The sequence below is a fragment of the Carassius carassius genome, chromosome 46 (genome assembly GCF_963082965.1).
Source record: "Carassius carassius chromosome 46, fCarCar2.1, whole genome shotgun sequence".
Lineage (NCBI taxonomy): Eukaryota > Metazoa > Chordata > Actinopteri > Cypriniformes > Cyprinidae > Carassius > Carassius carassius.
Window position 1 is genome coordinate 18,732,508 of NC_081800.1, and position 17,175 is coordinate 18,749,682.

General features: G+C 38.5%; 1 protein-coding gene across 10 annotated transcripts in view; it reads right to left on the reverse strand.

The window, feature by feature from the left end:
* The window catches only part of LOC132129100 (calmodulin-binding transcription activator 1-like), a 397,316-nt gene that overhangs the window by 36,173 nt on the left and 343,968 nt on the right, over positions 1-17,175 (reverse strand). For all 10 annotated transcript variants that reach the window (XM_059540552.1, XM_059540556.1, XM_059540553.1 and 7 more), the window contains one exon: positions 4,287-4,440. In XM_059540552.1, the coding sequence (XP_059396535.1) occupies positions 4,287-4,440 (154 nt within the window). The remainder of the gene's footprint in view (positions 1-4,286; positions 4,441-17,175) is intronic.

Below are 17,175 nucleotides of genomic sequence, written 5' to 3' on the forward strand. Positions count from 1 at the left end.
AGGTTTCTCTGCTCTGCTGAGCTCTGCCATTCCATGCTTGGCCAGAGAATCGCAGTGGCATTCCACAAGCCATTACACCAGCATGACCATGCTCGAACAGACAAATCAATCTAACAGCATGAGCCTGAACCAAAGTCGCAGCACAAGGCAGGTCATGTAATGAAAGGGCAAGCTGGTTTGGTGGATACGGTGTGACATTGGTGGGAGGCATCGGCCGCAAGGATCTGAAGAAGAATCCTCGGATTTAAACTTGCAGGGATTCTCCCACACTTCAGTCCACAGTGGCCTGCCGTTACTAATGCAGTTCTTCAAACCACCTTTTGCTCAAACAGCCCATCTGGCAATGTTCCATGTGTCTGCACACAGACGCAGTTTCTTCGAATGTTGTTGGGGAATGAAATGTATGTATTTCCTTACCGCAGCATTGGGTGTGCTAAAATGGGGTGCACGCTGCCTTGGGCGAGCATAGAGTGTCCTCCGGGGTACACAAGAAAATATTTTGGTGGTTCAGCTGTGTCCTGTTATTCATCTAAAAGTATTTAAAAACAAAACTGAACATAGAAAAGTATAACTATAATTAACCATATAATATATCTATATGATTAAAAATGGTGGACAAAATTAATAAATGGCATATTCAAGAGTTCGAACTTGCATATAATAAATACAGTAGTTTGAATAGTAAAGAATATTATGTATACTTGGCATCCTGTCCGCAGGGAGGGCTCTGAGCTCAGAATATAGCCAGAACCCTGAGATATTCCCAAGCTGGGATAAGAATAGTTAGGTGTGAGGAGTTGAGGTGGAGGAGGGAATGCCAGAAAAACTGTAGTGGGACAGAGAGGTACTGTAAGTTGGCTGTATATATATACATATATATATATACACTGTATGTATATATTTACTATCGTGCTAATTAAGTTGATCCTCTGAATGTGCTCCTTCCAAACTTTGTTTAGAAACATAATTTAAATATACAAAAAAAAAGACTTATTTTGTGCATTACATTTTTTAACAACATTTAATTAATATTAAATTTAGACTTCATTATATTGAAATGTACAATTACATTTTTGTATATTTTATAAATTTTAGGGCTTTGGAAGACTTTGAAACTCCTGGATTAAATGCTGCTAACAAATCAAATCAAATAAAAACACTATCTCCGCCAGCCACATTCATATCCACAATCTCAAAGCACCTCACAACCACTCACATCAACTTGCATCTTTATCTCCAGGAAACATAAATTACATCAGATATCTCTGAACAGCGATGACATCACTGAATTCAATGATGAACTGCCTTTAACTATCATTTTGCATTATTGACACACAGTTTTCCTAATGAATGTTGTTCAGTTGCTTTGACGCAATGTATTTTGTTTACTTGACTTGACTTGATATCGCGCACCCTGCTGTGTGTGTGTATGTTTATAACCGCTGTCTGATCATCTGCTCACACAGCAGTGAGGGGGCTTCAGGCATGGCTGGTCCCTGGTCTCTTAAATTACATCAGCGGAGTGGAATGAATCAGGCCTGCGTATTCTTCATTCCAGCTTTAGTGTGACTAAGCAACCATTGCTTTCCATTACCTGGCATTTGATCTCTGCTGCACACACCTACTTCAACATGAAACAATATTTGCAAATATTTGCAATCTATTTTACTAAGTAAAATAATCTATTTTTAAGTGATAATAGATAGTCAACAACAACAAAAAAAAAAATCTAGAGTCTGGATCTTATTTGACAGGAATTCATTAGATTGTGAAAAGTGTTCCCTATATCACAGTGGTTGGACTAAATAAAAGAAGAACTAAAGAGTTCTTGGTGAAAAAATATAAATTTTTACCTTTAAGTACAATAGTGAGATATTGTCAGTTTTTAAAGAATTTAATTATATGTTTCTTGTAATGCAATGAATTAGACTTCTAGATGACAGGAGAGCTTAAAGGTTTGATGATGAATTAAAATACATCTCAGTAGTAGCTTTATAAAGAAATTCAAATCACCACTCATAATAGAGCTTGAAGGCAAAAGTAACTAATCTATATTTCACACTACAATGATGAAACGCTTTTTCCGTGCAAAGCAGGTGATGACGCAACCTCAACACTGATGCATTCCTAAGATATCTGATGCAAATGCATTAAAAATGTTTAAAGGGGAGAGAGTTAGAGAACAACATTAACAGAAGTCTATCTCTGAGGACTGTCAGTCGAGGAACGCAATGCTCCTTACCAATTCAATCCAAACTGAACACCTCGTCCCATTAATGAATGCAAGCTGTTTGTGTATGATATGGGTCACTCAAGGGAACACACTGGGTTTGTAGAGCGATGTATAATGCATCCATGAATTATGCATGGCTAATACATTTACAATGAATCTCTGACTATCAACAGGCTGCATGTCTGCAGCTCCACCACTAGGTGATACTGTTGCTCTACAGATGAGTTCACATCACAGATAGTTGTTTGAAGAATATGATGATGAATCTTGTGGCCCTATTAGCCTAGTGTCAGTGCACAAGACGCTCGACTGGTGGAAGACATCTTGCACCTTTGCCACCGTCCACACCATTTGCAATGTGAATGACTTGCATGCATTATGGCAAATGGTTTCAATGTAGATCAGGCATGGAGTGTAATGAACATATTAGTTTACTATACGTGTCTTAAAGTCAGTGGGAAAGGGAGCTCTTAAGTGATTGCCATGAAAGCTCTTAAGGGGATCGTAACACGCGGCAGCGATTACAATGTCAGCTGTGCTCATCTATATTCTCCTCGCTGACATCCTGTGTCTAAAAGTGCTGACGTGAGGGATCTGACTTCATATATTCATTACCTTGACAGCCCTGTCCTAGTTCAAATGATCAATGGCAGGCATCACATACAGATATGTGTCCTCATAAGACTGGGTAAACATGATTATATGCATGCCGTCATACCCCCTTTTTTTTTACATCCTCATTAGACAGGTTTCCTCTGGTCAATTCTGTGACCTAGACCTGTCGTAGATGGAAATATAAACACAGTGTTAAGCATAAAGCACGGGCAAAGCAGTGCTGGATGTATGAAGGGATCTCTGGCGAGTCAGACACTCTTCCATCCACTCACTGGCCTCAATCAATACATCACTGCTCTCCTCCACTGACTGACTGGAAACCAACATGCTTAATCACTCTGGACAGTGAGACGCAGACAAGAAGCTCCACTGACCCTGGGACACCAGGGCGCCTCGGAATGGGCATGCACAGGTGGGCATGTAAGATGGGGCCTAGAGCAGGCTGAGCTGGGAGAGACTAACTTCTCATGAAATATCATAAATTAAACAGCACAGGTCTTGCGTAAATAATACAGAAATTACAGAAGACAATGTCATGTATATTGTCTAAGGATCTAAAGGCTAGATCACACTGCTTTAACCATCACCAACAGCTGTAGTGTATTGCTGGATCAGTATTGCAATCCTGATGGTGTTTGTTGGGGCAGTGTGAACCATGGAGACCTGTTTTTTCACAAAGGTCTTTTTTAGACTGAAAAACATTTTCTTAATAACTATCTTTGTTTTGTTTGAAAGAACAGGTATATAAAATTAAATGAATTTACCTGAAATGCAAAGTTGCTATATTTAATATTATTCTGTATCTTGTAAAATGTAATAAAGATTTTACAAGACACATAAAAATTATTTATAAAATGTATAAAGGTAATATGGAAATATGAAGTGCATTTAATTTATTTTGATCATAAAACACACTAAATGTATTACTTATATACATTACCTTATATATTATAGTAATATCCTTACCCACACCCACAGACAAACACACACACATTCCCTTCAAAGGGTTAATAATTATTTTACATAAATACTTTTCATCAAGGATGCATTCAGCTAATAAAAAAATGACAGTTAAGACTGACATTATTTACAAAAATCTAATTCAAATAAATGCTGTTGATTTGATCTTTTTTTGGTTTGATCATAGTTTATACAAAAAATATTAAGGAGCACAGTTGCTTTTATATATTTTTAACAAAAACATATTAGGCAAAAGCATAAAATGAGAAAAGAGTTTTACATATTGCACAAAATGACTGTTTTTAGTGCATTTTTTGATTAAATAAATGCAGCATATGAGACAAAAACATTGAAAAATCATACCCAACCCTAAACCTTTGAATGGTAGCATATTTTTTGAAACACTGTTTGCAGTGAAAACGTGCATGAGAGGAGACAGATTTTGCATTCAGTTGATGGAATGTGATCGGATACTCACACATGGGTTTCAGCTGGCCAATAAGTTCCTCCTTCGACCATTTAGCCCATTCTTTCTTGTCTGTATTGATGGAGCACAGGATGGGCCCACATGGCTTTCCACAATCCTCGATAGCTGGCACATTCAGGTAGTGGACCAGCACAATGTCAGGGTTCTGGGAAAAGGACAGGACCAAGAGAGAGAAAAAAAGAAAGGGGTGCGGGGGGAGTGGTGTGGTGAGTGTAAAGGTCTGACTGAAGCAGCAGCAGCAGTACCCTGGAAACACAGATGATGGAGCAACAACACATACATATACATAAATATAATGTGTTAATTCATGTTAAGCACTATCTAGTATATTTGGCAGCTAGCCAGCACTCTTCACCACATTTGTGGAGTGACTGAAATGAAGTGAAAAACACACATACATGTCTTCTGAATAAAATAGCTTAGAGTCTGCTTTCCACAGGCAGTACTTGGGCAACATTAATTTCACAGGCAAATAGCGCTGAGTCTTGTGAATAAGGTGTAATCTATAATAAGCTTAATTTACATAGAAAGGAGGCGTGTTTGTGCTGAAAAGAATGACTGTGATTCAACTTTAATACACACTGCGGCGCCTGGTTAAGCCAAGAGCAGTGTATAAAACTATTTGTGCAAAAACTAAGTGGCGCAACTGTTTACTGATGTATGTAGTATGTAGGTATGTAGTGACAAAGTTATTCACAGAGAGGATAAAACCAAGGACAGAACATCCCAAACAGGGATCTTCATGTGAACACAGAAGGAGTTGTGTGGGCCTTACAAAGCACCTGTTTTATGTTACACTGCAGTTGTCAACAAGGGTTTTGTATATATATATATATATATATATATATATATATATATATATATATATATATATATATATATACATACACACGCACACACACACACACACACATAAACAAATTTTGTCAATTTGCTGGACATATTTTGACAGCTTATGAATAAAAGGGTTGTTTAATGCATGTCTAGCAAGAGTGAATAACATCAATTCTGTTCTGTAATCATAAATTGAGATGATTACAAAGTACTGTAAACAGTCACAGAACAAGCGGTCCCCTGTCACCAGAGAGATTACACACACACACACACACACACTCGCACTCACAAAATCCCACTTGTTCCAGGAAACCAGCATTTGAATGTCACGTGAAATGCAGATACATAACGTATTCACAAACTGAGTCCGTACACTGAAACTGTGAAGAAAACTGTACCTTGGATTAGCATTTTTATTAGTTCTATGAGCATTACGTGCTGAGTGAATTGGGGGCTGCGTTTCTGTGCTGCCTCCCGGACTGCAGCATTAAACTTCGACGTACATGTACAAAATCTATGGGTACTGCATGCTCAATGGAGTAATACTCACAAAGAAAGACATTCATACAACCATTGGCACATTTACAGAGAGCACCATGGTCACCACACCTGCTTATGGCCATGTACGAAAGCTAATAAATGCTGCTTTGTTTTTTTTTAGCCACAATGTTTGCACAACATTCTGTCTTAACTGCAAATTTATGTTGACCTCGTCAGAAGTTCTGATCACTGGCGTTCACAGGGCTGGGGGCAGGGAAGTGGGGCTAGGCTGCTGGAGCCCCTGCGCCTTTTTTGGTCTGATCTAGGTGCCCCCAGATTGCGATTTTGTCCCATCCATTTTTCCTTCTATCCTGACAAGTGCTCCATTCCTGCTGCAGAGAAACTCCCCCATCACAGGATATCTGCACCTCCATGCTTTACTGTAGGTTTACTGTTATTTGGATGGTGAGCTGTAATGGATTTCTCCCAGTCATATAATTTGGTGTTATGGCCAAAGAATTTAATTTTAGTCTCATCTGCCTCTGAATCTTAAAGGTGCATTTTGGCAAAGCTCCGTTGTGACTGCATGTGCCCTTTCTTGAGGAGTGGCTTTTTCCATTGAAGCCACATTTGTGAAGAATTTGTGATATTGTAGCCACATGCACACAATGACCACTCTTTGTCATAAATTCCTGCAACTGCTTCAGAGTTGCTGTAGGCCTCTTGGTCACCTCCCTGACCAGTTTCCTCCTGGCTCCTTCATCCAGTTTGAAGCGACGTCCTGATCCAGGGAGGGTCTGTGTTGTATCAAACACCTACCACTTCTTAATAAAAGACTTCTAGGAATTGATAAAGCCTTTGAATTTTTTTCTTTTTTGTATCCATCTCCAGACTTGTGCCTGTCCACAACTTTATCCTGGAGATCTTTTGACAGTGCCTTGCTACCCACAGTTGATTGTTTGCTTCAGTTGCACTACAAAGGACTGAAACGCTCTAGGAAAGCTCTTTTCAAGGCGAGCTAATCAAAATGACCACAGCTGATCACAGTTGAAAGTCAAATGGCTTTGTGTGCCATTGAGAAGGCATAAACAGACTCAGAACAGGTGAGAACAAACGAGTAACTATAGAAACAAATGGGTGGAGGGAAAATGGGAACAAAGGAAACCGGGTCAAATTAAACAAGGAACACAGAACGTTTTTTGGGTGAATTATGACCAAGACATTTCTTGTGACATTAACAAATATAATAGAAACCTGGGCCAAACATTTTCAGAGGGATAGATAATGCACAAATGAGCCAAGACATCATAGTGCCTTGGAAATCTGGTCTAAAACCAGTTTCCTTTGAAGGTAAGTCCAAATGCTGCCTGTTTAGCCTTTGATGGAAGCTGCTTTAGTTTCAGACACACCTTTTGTCATATTAGACATCTCTGAACCCCTCTATTACGGTGCTGTTGGCCAGATTCAGATTGATATTTCAACTCTCAAACAGTCTTCTGACTACAACTGGACTACAAATCACAATTATAAAGAGCATTGACAATCTCTGCGTGGGACTAACAAGCCTTGAAAAGTGACCACAGAGAGAGGGGACAAAATCTGCAGGACAGAAGAGGGCGACAGAACAAATCGAAAGCTAAATTCTGAGTGCTCAAAATCAAACAGCCCTGTAATTCACAGTGAGAACTATTGACTGAATTCTTCAACCAGCACACTTGATATTCAAAGTGAATGTTTCAAGGTGTTTGAACACACCTTTGATGGATTAAAAAGAAAAGATTTGATAAAAAATTTTAATCCATAGGAAATATGTCTTCATGAGAGGATTTTAAGAGTAAGTTCTGGTGTACTATTATCTTTTAAGTGGATGGATGGAGCATGCTGACCGGCGCTTGGTTGGGGAGGGCGAGCTGAGGAGGCTCAGGCATGGCTCCTGCTGCTCTAGCTGTGAGCTTGTGGAAGCAGACACCAGCACTACATCCCCATATGGCACAAGCAGCTGTGGTGATCACCAGGCCATGTCCTCAATCCTTAACCAGCATCAGAAGTAAAATCCCGACAATCATAAAAACATTCTCATGCATATAACGGTGAAGCTGTATGGGTCAAAATTTCTGGTAATATTTTACCCCAAAATTTAAAGAAACAAATAAGATAAATATAAAGTACATATTTAAATATATAGAATTCGTTTTTTTTTTACATTATTTTAATGATAATGAAATTTTAAACCTCCATCCATAATTGTAAAATTTTATTTTTGTTAAGTACTATATATAATACTACTTATTTATTAATAAATGATTTTAATTAATAATTATAATAATATGATTATATAATATGATTATTATTATATTCTATGTTTCATTTATTGTATACATTTAATATATTTAATGTATAGATATTGGGGGGGGGGGCAATACATCCATGACCAGTTGTAAATTCAAGAGTGAGCCAGAAGCGTATGACATCTACGGCTCACTCCTTTCTCGCTCTGTCTCTTCAGAGAGCTTTTACACACCCACACAATCACGCTCACAACCCCTCTAGAACCTCGCTCTCTTTCCGATGGCACAACAAAACAATGTAAATGTGTAGTGTCTTATAAATCTATCAGAATGCAAACTTAATTTAATTTCCTACTGGCTTTTAATAATGCAAGTTTTCATCCAACAAATTAAAGGAGGAGGAAACTTTTGGCCAGGATACTATTTGGTGGAGAAAATGGGATCTTATTAAGGTATTGATTAATTGTGCAATGTAATCTTTAGGTCATGTTTGTGGTGCACCTCCACAGAGAACCAGGGCTTGCTTCCAGGTTTGTTGATGTGAGAGAAGGGGGCGGAAGTTTGGATAGAGTTGCAGCGTATGCAGGGTCCGTGGTATTTTTCATTATTAAAGGCATTCATTAGAACTCAGCACCTTTACTCTAGGCTCATCCCTAGAGTGCAGAGGCATGTAGATCTTGTACAACTGTTCCACAGAACCTGTATTTATTTATCCTTTGACTTCACTATTTAAGATCATTAAATGCTAAATGAAGCTTAAAAAACTTAATTAGGAAGAGTTCTGTGCTTCAATTCACAGAAATTGTTTTCATTGGTAAGCAAGAAAAACAATTAAAGCTTGTTGTGTTTTTGTTTTTTTTGCTTCAAGGCTGCAGAAAGAGAGCAGAACTCAATTCTAAAGGTGTTTCTCTTTGCGTGTGTGTGTGTGTCTGGGGAACACACAGGTACCTGGAAGCACTGTGGTAACCTGGCAACTAGTAGCTGGACGCCCACATGCATGAAGCCAATGTGGTCATGATTGCTGCCCCATAGCTGGCCCTGAGTGCTATAAATATCCACTGGTAATAGCTTTAGGGTCATTACTGCTGCTTGGGCCTGCCTCCAGCCAGCATCAACTCCAACCTGAAGGGCTGGGAAGAAGGACTGGGTTTCAAGGTATCTGCATATTACGGATGATTTATTGCAGCGTGGGGGTGGGACGGCATGTTCTGGCAGATAAGTGCCTGTTTGTAAGAGATTGTCTTTGAGTCGGACTGGTTTGAAAGCAGGTCATTTGGGTTTCATATTTAGCTGGCGCTGGTTCTGATCTGGACATATGAGAACATTATGTTACTTGTTTTGATACAGGTTTGCTGATTCCAGTCATGTGAATGAGTCACTCCTGTTATGAAGTATGTTTTCATGTCCCCATTAAATATGTCTAAATATACTGGATAAAATATTACACATTTTGTGACATGCATGACAGCATCCTGCAGGAAGTGACATGTTTTTGGTGTGTAAACGACAGCACAACAATAACAGACAGGGAGAGCATTTGGGAAATTATGGCATAACATAACTACCCCAAATGCTAAAAGCTGAAAGAAAAAGTCTTGGCAATGGAACAACAAGAACCTCATCAAGGTTAAATATCTGAATAAAGCTAAAAAGCGCACAAACGAGTCTAAGAGAAAAAATAACCAGTGCTTATGTAGCTCTAAGAGAAAAAAAATCAGCGAGGAGTTCAAAGCTGCGGCACAAAAAAACATGGCCAAGCGCTGCACTCTGTTGACAGGATACCCCTAGAGGATTGTGGGAAAAAAGCATGGGAGAAATAGATCCTCTGACTCATTTCTTGTGAGCGTGGTGAGGAGCATACCCACTGGGTGTACAAGCAGACCCATTTCACTAACCCATGTTACATAAATCACAGCACTTCAGATATGCCGCAACAAATATTTAACTTTTTCGTCTCCATCTGTCTCACTATTTTTAACATGATAGAAGGGTTGTGCTCTCAGAATACCGCTGGGCTCAGTTCTGGAGGAAGATGATGTACTCCAGACATGATGTAGAGGTTAGAGTCATAGTGGAGCATCAAGAATTTTCTCTCTGAAAAAAAAAACAGCAATATTCAAGAGATTGGAGTGTCTGACAGGTTGTAGTTGATTTCACTTGGGTGAAATGGAAATGGTTGAGAGTGTGTGGATGTGGGTGAAGTTCGGCACTTGTGAGTGTGTGAAAACAAGAGAGAGTATGTACAGTATGCCAATGTGAGTGTGTGATTCAATGTGGGCACACATAATGACCAGGTGCTACTGCAAGTAGAAGAAAGTCATACTGTTTTTATACTGTCATGTTACACTGAAAAACAAAAATGGTGTAGAAACAATTTTTGATAGAAGTTTTTTTTGTTTTGTTTAAATTTCACAATTAATTACAAAGAAACAGCAAGTAACACAATTAAATATGACATATTGAAGTAGAAAGACTGGAATTAAATTATCATGTAAAACAAACTTCAAAAATCTTTTTTTTGTGTAGATTGTTAATATTTTAAATAAGATTTTATTTTCTGTGTTTATTTTATTTTAGTTGACGTTTTAATATTTTTTTTCTAAATATGTCTACATATATATATTAATATTAATTTAACTAATCAAAAAAGAGAAATGTTGCTTTAGCAACTAGCTGAAATAAAATAACTTTAGGAATAACTTTAGGCACTAGGAATTCTTATGTTTTTATTTTAATCCCTCGGTTGAGACAAAATTTCCATTAAATCATACAATTTTGCCTTTAATAGTAAATAAAAAAACGAATAAATAATATGGAAAATCCATCAAAATATAAATTATTAGTAAAATAATAATAAAGTGATTCATATCTTTTTTTTTTGGTTTTAGTTGACAATAACCAAAAGTTATACAGGTCTGATACGACAAATAATGTGAGCAAATAATGTCAGTCTGTTGAGTTTAACTAAAATGTCTGTTTATATTCTGGAGGAAAAGGATGTACATGTATAACTCAAATTTACAATTCTGTCATTATTTTCTCACCCTCACGGAATTTTAAACCTGCATGACTGATTTGCAGAACAAAATTGTCCATATAAAGAAAATCAATACAAATATGGACCCTGCTGACCTGTCACTGTAAGAATACATTTAGCAAAATATGTTGTTTTGTGTTCCACAGAAGAAATAAATGCATGCAGTGACATGAAGGTGAGTAAATCATGACAGACTATACATATTTATGGGAACTGTCCCTTTAAGAGTACGCGTACCATACAAATGCAAGAGTTCACTCTTATGAGTAAAAAAAAAAATTGTGTGTGTGTGTTTATGAGCGAGAGAGGTGATTAAAGCCTTGCCCTGGCGGGTGCCCTGGCTATGGCATGGTGATGGATGAAGCAGTGTGTCCGTCATTAGGCAGTAAGCTGGCCCCTGGCACCCATACCCAGCTCTTAAATGTATCCATACCTCGCTGTCCCCCAGTGCTGCTGTTCATTTCAAGGTCAATTGACTCAGTGCTGCGCCGGGCAACAAAACATCCCCCTTTCTTCATAGTTTTATTTCCTATTACTGACTAGTGTGTCTGTGTGTGGGTGTGTTTGTACACAAGCTCTTGTGTGTGTGGGTGTATGCCACGTCAAAGCCGATGGTGTGCAGCAAAACCCCTACAGCTCGTGTCTAGTACAGAGGAAGACCCTATCATGAACCCTTTAATGTTTATGAGCCTGTATATGCAGAACATTTTAAAGTTCAAGTTGGTAAAAGTCAGTCACTTTGCACCCAGTTATAAAAGCGATGATGTCATTTCCTGCCAGTGACACCTGTTTAACACTGCTCATTTTTCTTGTGGCTGAGCCAGCAGCAGAGAGCAACATATGGGAAGGTTCCATATACAAGGTTCAAAATTAAAAATTTGCCAACAGTAAGTGGATTGAGAAAGTTTAACAGCCATGAGTATTTCTTTTCTTGCATATTTGCAGGAAACAATGAAGGTCAGTGTGTCACTCGCAGCGGCAGAAGTCCCTGTGGGCTTTATCTCCAACAATGTATACAGTAAACCGAGTTCTGTCATTTTTTCAGTTTTGTCATTTTTCGATGGAAATTATGCAGCTAAGGGATTTAAACAAATATTACTATTAAAAATTCAAATTTTTTTCCAAGTTTAAGGTTTAGGAAAAAATATAAAATGAATATATAAAATGTTTTATATAATGGAAATGATGCCACAGCTAAATTACTAAAAGCAGATAATAATCACTATACAATTATTTTTATAATAATCCATATTTGAAAGGATTGACCAAGTTTAAAAGAGAGGGAAATGTATATATATATATTAGGGGTGTAACGATATGCGTATTCGTATTGAACCGTTGGGTACGAGGCTTTTGGTTCGGTACGCGGTACGCATTATGGACTGAACGGTTCGTTGGACTAATTAATTATATTTGGAAAATAAAAAAAATTGTGAAATATAATGATATGCGTTCAACAAGGTAGCCCAATAACCCAAACGACGTAACAGGCAACGCCCCTGACACCCCCGAGGAAGAAAAAAACACCAACTTATATGTTTATGTTAGGCTACTCAGTCAGGCGCTCGCTCACTCAGTAATACACGCTGAAGGCTCGTTGCAAAATGGCCAATGCGTTTAACAGACCAGAAATAGAAGATCCTCCAATAACCAACAGGTCTGGTGTTTGGGTGCACTTTGGATTCCCTGTAAGCTATAATGGTGATGGCAAGAGAGTGGTGGATAAAAAGCAACAACGATATGTCGCATCTAGGGTTACACCAGCGGGAATACAAAAAAAAAAAAAAAAAACACCAGCGGGAATACTTGAAACATGTCAACTCATTTACGCCGACATCACCTTAGTGTGTCAGTATCTGGGAAAAGACGAAAAAAAGGAGAAACATACTCGCAACAAACTATCCCCGCAGCATTTAGACAGACATTTCCAACGGATTCAAACAGGGCAAAAGACATCACCACGGCGATTGGTAAGGCTACATTTACGTTATAGCCGCGGATATGAGACCTTACTATTTACCATTCATTCTATCCTCACCATTATAGCTTACAGGGAATCCAAAGTGCACCCAAACACCAGACCTGTTGGTTATTGGAGGATCTTCTATTTCTGGTCTGTTAAACGCATTAGCCATTTTGCAACGAGCCTTCAGCGCGTACTGAGTGAGCTCCGGTTGACTGCTCACTGACAACATCATGCTGTGTTCACACCAAACGCGAATAGAGCGTCTGGCGCGAATGATTTCAATGTTAAGTCAATGCAAAGGCGCGTTTACGCGCGTCTGGAGGTCTCGCGGCGCGAATGGGGCGTTAAGCGCGGCGCGGAAGACGAGAATTCGCCTCATTCGCGCGTCTAGTTCGCGCGAATGACGCGAATTGACGCGCGAATAGAGCGCTTTGCGCGAAACGCGTCTGCCGCCCGAGTTGAAAAAATTTAACTTTGGCGTCAATTCGCGCCGCGTTAACCAATCAGGAGCCTGCTAGAAGTCACTCATTCAACAGTATGTTCCTGCAGCCTCCGGTTGTGCAGGAATACCCTTCTCCACTCATTCAACAAGGAGGAACGAATATTCCTTCACGAGCCCATTTCAGACAGACCGTATTTCCTGCTTTGTTCCAAAAAACATAAGCCCTATAGAGAACCAATTGAGTAAAAACACACTCAATATAAAGAGTTATAGAGTTCCATATAAAAAGTTACATCTTTGTATTTGTTCATAACTAATATAACATTTTCATTTTTTTTTATAAGGAGCTGTTTTTGTTTTATACAGTATGCTGCTAAGAAAACACCATAGAAGATGGGTAAAGAATAGCTCCATCATTGTTCAATGTAAAAAAAAAAAAAAACTTACTTTGTTAGTTTTAATAAATAATTTTTTTTTAAAAATCAAGGAAATTTATCTTCCAATTTTTTCTTTTTGCTGTATCTAAAACGTACTGAACAGTACCGAACCGAACCGAACCGAACCGTGACACCAGTGTATCGTATCGAACCGAACCGTGAATTTTGTGAACCGTTACACCCCTAATATATATATATATATATATAGTAAAATAAAGTTCTGCTTTAATAAAAAACAATCCCTGGGACATAGAAGTGCATAATGTTGAGGAAACACCCATCTAACATGTTTAGCTGACCTTCTGTTGATAAGCAGTAACTCAGTCAACAGCAACATCAATACTAAAAAATCAGGACCAGTGTTATATTCACACATTCAAACATTGATTAAATTCCAACTCTGGCACCCACAAAAATCTGCCTATACTGTACAGTCTCAGGATTCTGCTGTGAGTTGTTCTAATGCCCACATACAAATACACAAACATACACATTCAATGCACAACTCTCTAGAAAGCTGCATGCTCCATAGGAGGTGCATGTAAATCCCAGTCCCTTGGGACGCACAGTAGGGAATGGATGTGGAATATAGCATGGCTATTTGACAACTCCTCACTTTATGCTTGAGTGTGTAAAATAACCTCAGCTGGTACAAATCATCCTCTGCTTCTCAAGGACTGTGATGTGCCATTCTGTCTCATTAGGTCTCGGTTCAGCCCCTCTCGACAGACATGAGCGAGAAAAGCGTGTGAAGTGGGGTTAGAGAATGTAACTTTTTGAGTCAGAGGACGGAGCCATTGAAAAGCATGGCAGAGCGCTTCTGCAGGCCTGTGATGTTTAATTCAGCAGACCATAATGACTCAGATGAAGTCAAGAGGCAGCTTTAAATAACTTAGCTTCCAGGGCCAGAACTATTCAGCTCACAAGAGTATGTCCGTGAAGCATGAGGTTATGTGTTTGCCCAGGTGTCCACATGTTCTTCAAAAAATAAAAAAACCTTGAAAGATATTTTGTATTCTCCTTCTTTGAAGGACATGTTCATTGCAGATTGAATTGGAGTTTGCAGAGAGCACAGAGGACAAAATTTAGGTGTTACTGTAAAAGTACAGATTCCACCTTGGCTGCCACTAGTGTTTCAGTTATTCATCTGGCAGCTGGTCTAACATCGGTGGGCTCTCTCCATTAGCTCTGCCCTGAGCAGACCGGGAGCAGGCCGTCTGGGAGCCATCAGTCTGCTGTGATGGGCTCAGTGGAGCTTGGTGACTATGGTTCTAAAGCCCAAAGTCTCTCACAGGAAGTGCATGTGTCAGTGAAGAACACAGCAAAGTCAGCCAGCCCTTGCACTCAGTCTATCCGTGTCGGTTAACCATCTTATGTTGGGTATTAGAAGACGGTGCCCCAACCAGGCTTCTCATCTAGATTCAGCCATGATCTTTTTGGTGAAGATGGTTGACCTCTTACACTACCTAGCATAAGAGAGAAAACCATGACAAAAGTCTTTACCATGAGATTTACCATTTTTCGAGGTCAGTATTTCTGTGTTGAGATTTCAAAGAAGAGATGGTAGCAATGCTGTCTCGCTGCAACATATCTTCCTTCAAATCTCAACTGAAAAAATATCTCTCCTCATTTTTATTTTCAGCTGACCTCTGTTGTTTTCATTATTTAGTTGGTTATTGTTTTTGTTGTTTGCTTATATATAAATATATAAAAATAGTTTGTAACTGTTGTTATATCTTCACATAATTTTTTCGTCGTTTGGGAAAAGGCACTTTTATTATTATTATTATTTTTGTTTCAGTAGAAATTTAAAATGCTTAAACAACAAATTTACCTGAGAAGGAAAACCACATTATGATTTTAACACTTGTTTTCAGCGTATACAGGTAGAATTAAGTTTCTTTTCCTCACTTAACTGCCTGATTGTTGTTGTTATTAATCAAACACCTCTATAAACACAAGATTTATACTTAAAGCAAAGAATAAAAAATATATGGGCAATGGGGAGAAAAATAAACTTAATTATAGGTTTATTTAGATAACAAACATTAGTTCTGTTTCAGCTAGTTGCTAAGTGTTTCTCTTTGTGGAAAAAAGTTTTCATCTACATATCTATTATTTATAAAGGTGTTTAGATATTTTTACTGAAAAACAAGAAAACACACACACACACACACACACACACACACACACACACACACATAAACACACACACACACACACACACACACACACACACACACACACACACACACACACACACACACACACACACACACACACACACACACATATATATGAACTTTTTTTTCAGTGCAATCTGGGCCAGATTAGAAATTTATGCTTGTCTAAGCTGTTTTTGTTTCAGCAGGGAAGCCTGAGCTTGAATTCTAATACTAAATGTGAGCTTAATCTAGAGTCTGAAACTTGTATACCAGAATCATAATGTACAGATAATGCTAAGGCCATCAGTGATTGGATGCTAGGACTCCTGGTTCTAGACTGAATCACAGATAAGCCGACTGGATCAGCAACTGCAGATAAAAGAAGATAGTCTATAGTCTTTACATGTTGTGGCAATAGCCTTGAAAATGGCCTAGTGGGTGAATTTCTGAACCAAACTCAGTTAAGCCATGGCAGTAGTTTTCCATGCCAATGATCAAACAACAACATGAAATCAGAATGAAAAATCAGAATGCTGCAATATTAAGTTCAGCACTGAGAGGTCCAAGAACACTGACCACTCCAGCTGGAGGGCCCAGGGTGCAGGCGCTCAGGAGACAGCCCCGGATGCCTACACACATAAACCATCACCCTCTGGAACAGCCAACTGGCCAGTAGTTGCTTAGCGACCAGCAGAATGAGTTAAGTCACTTTAAGAAAGACAGACGTTTTGGACAGAGGACAGAGCTGAGAGTGCTGAAATCAGTATGATGGCAGGTGAAACAAGTGAGGAAAAAGAAAAGAAGAGAAGAGAGAAATGAGTAAATGGACAAAAATAGGTCCAACAATGTAGGAAAGAAAATTTTTTAACATTTATAATGAGAAGAAATGTTTCTTGAGCCCCAAATCAGCATATTAGAAGGATTTCTGAAGGATCGTGTGACACCGAAAACTGGAGTAATGGAGTAAAAATCTCCACTATTTTAGATTTTTGAAGAATCTGCTTTGTTATTTTAATCTTCCTTTATCTTATAAAAAATCTTACTGACCCCAAGATAGTGTACACACAGGGATGTCCATGTTATTTTAAATAAAATATATGGTCAAACTTTATTTCAAGGTCCAATTCTCACTATTAACTAACCATTAATTATGAGTTTTGCCTTAATTAACTCCTAATTTGCTGCTTATTAATAGTTTATAAGGTAGTTGATAAGTTTAGGGTATTGGGTA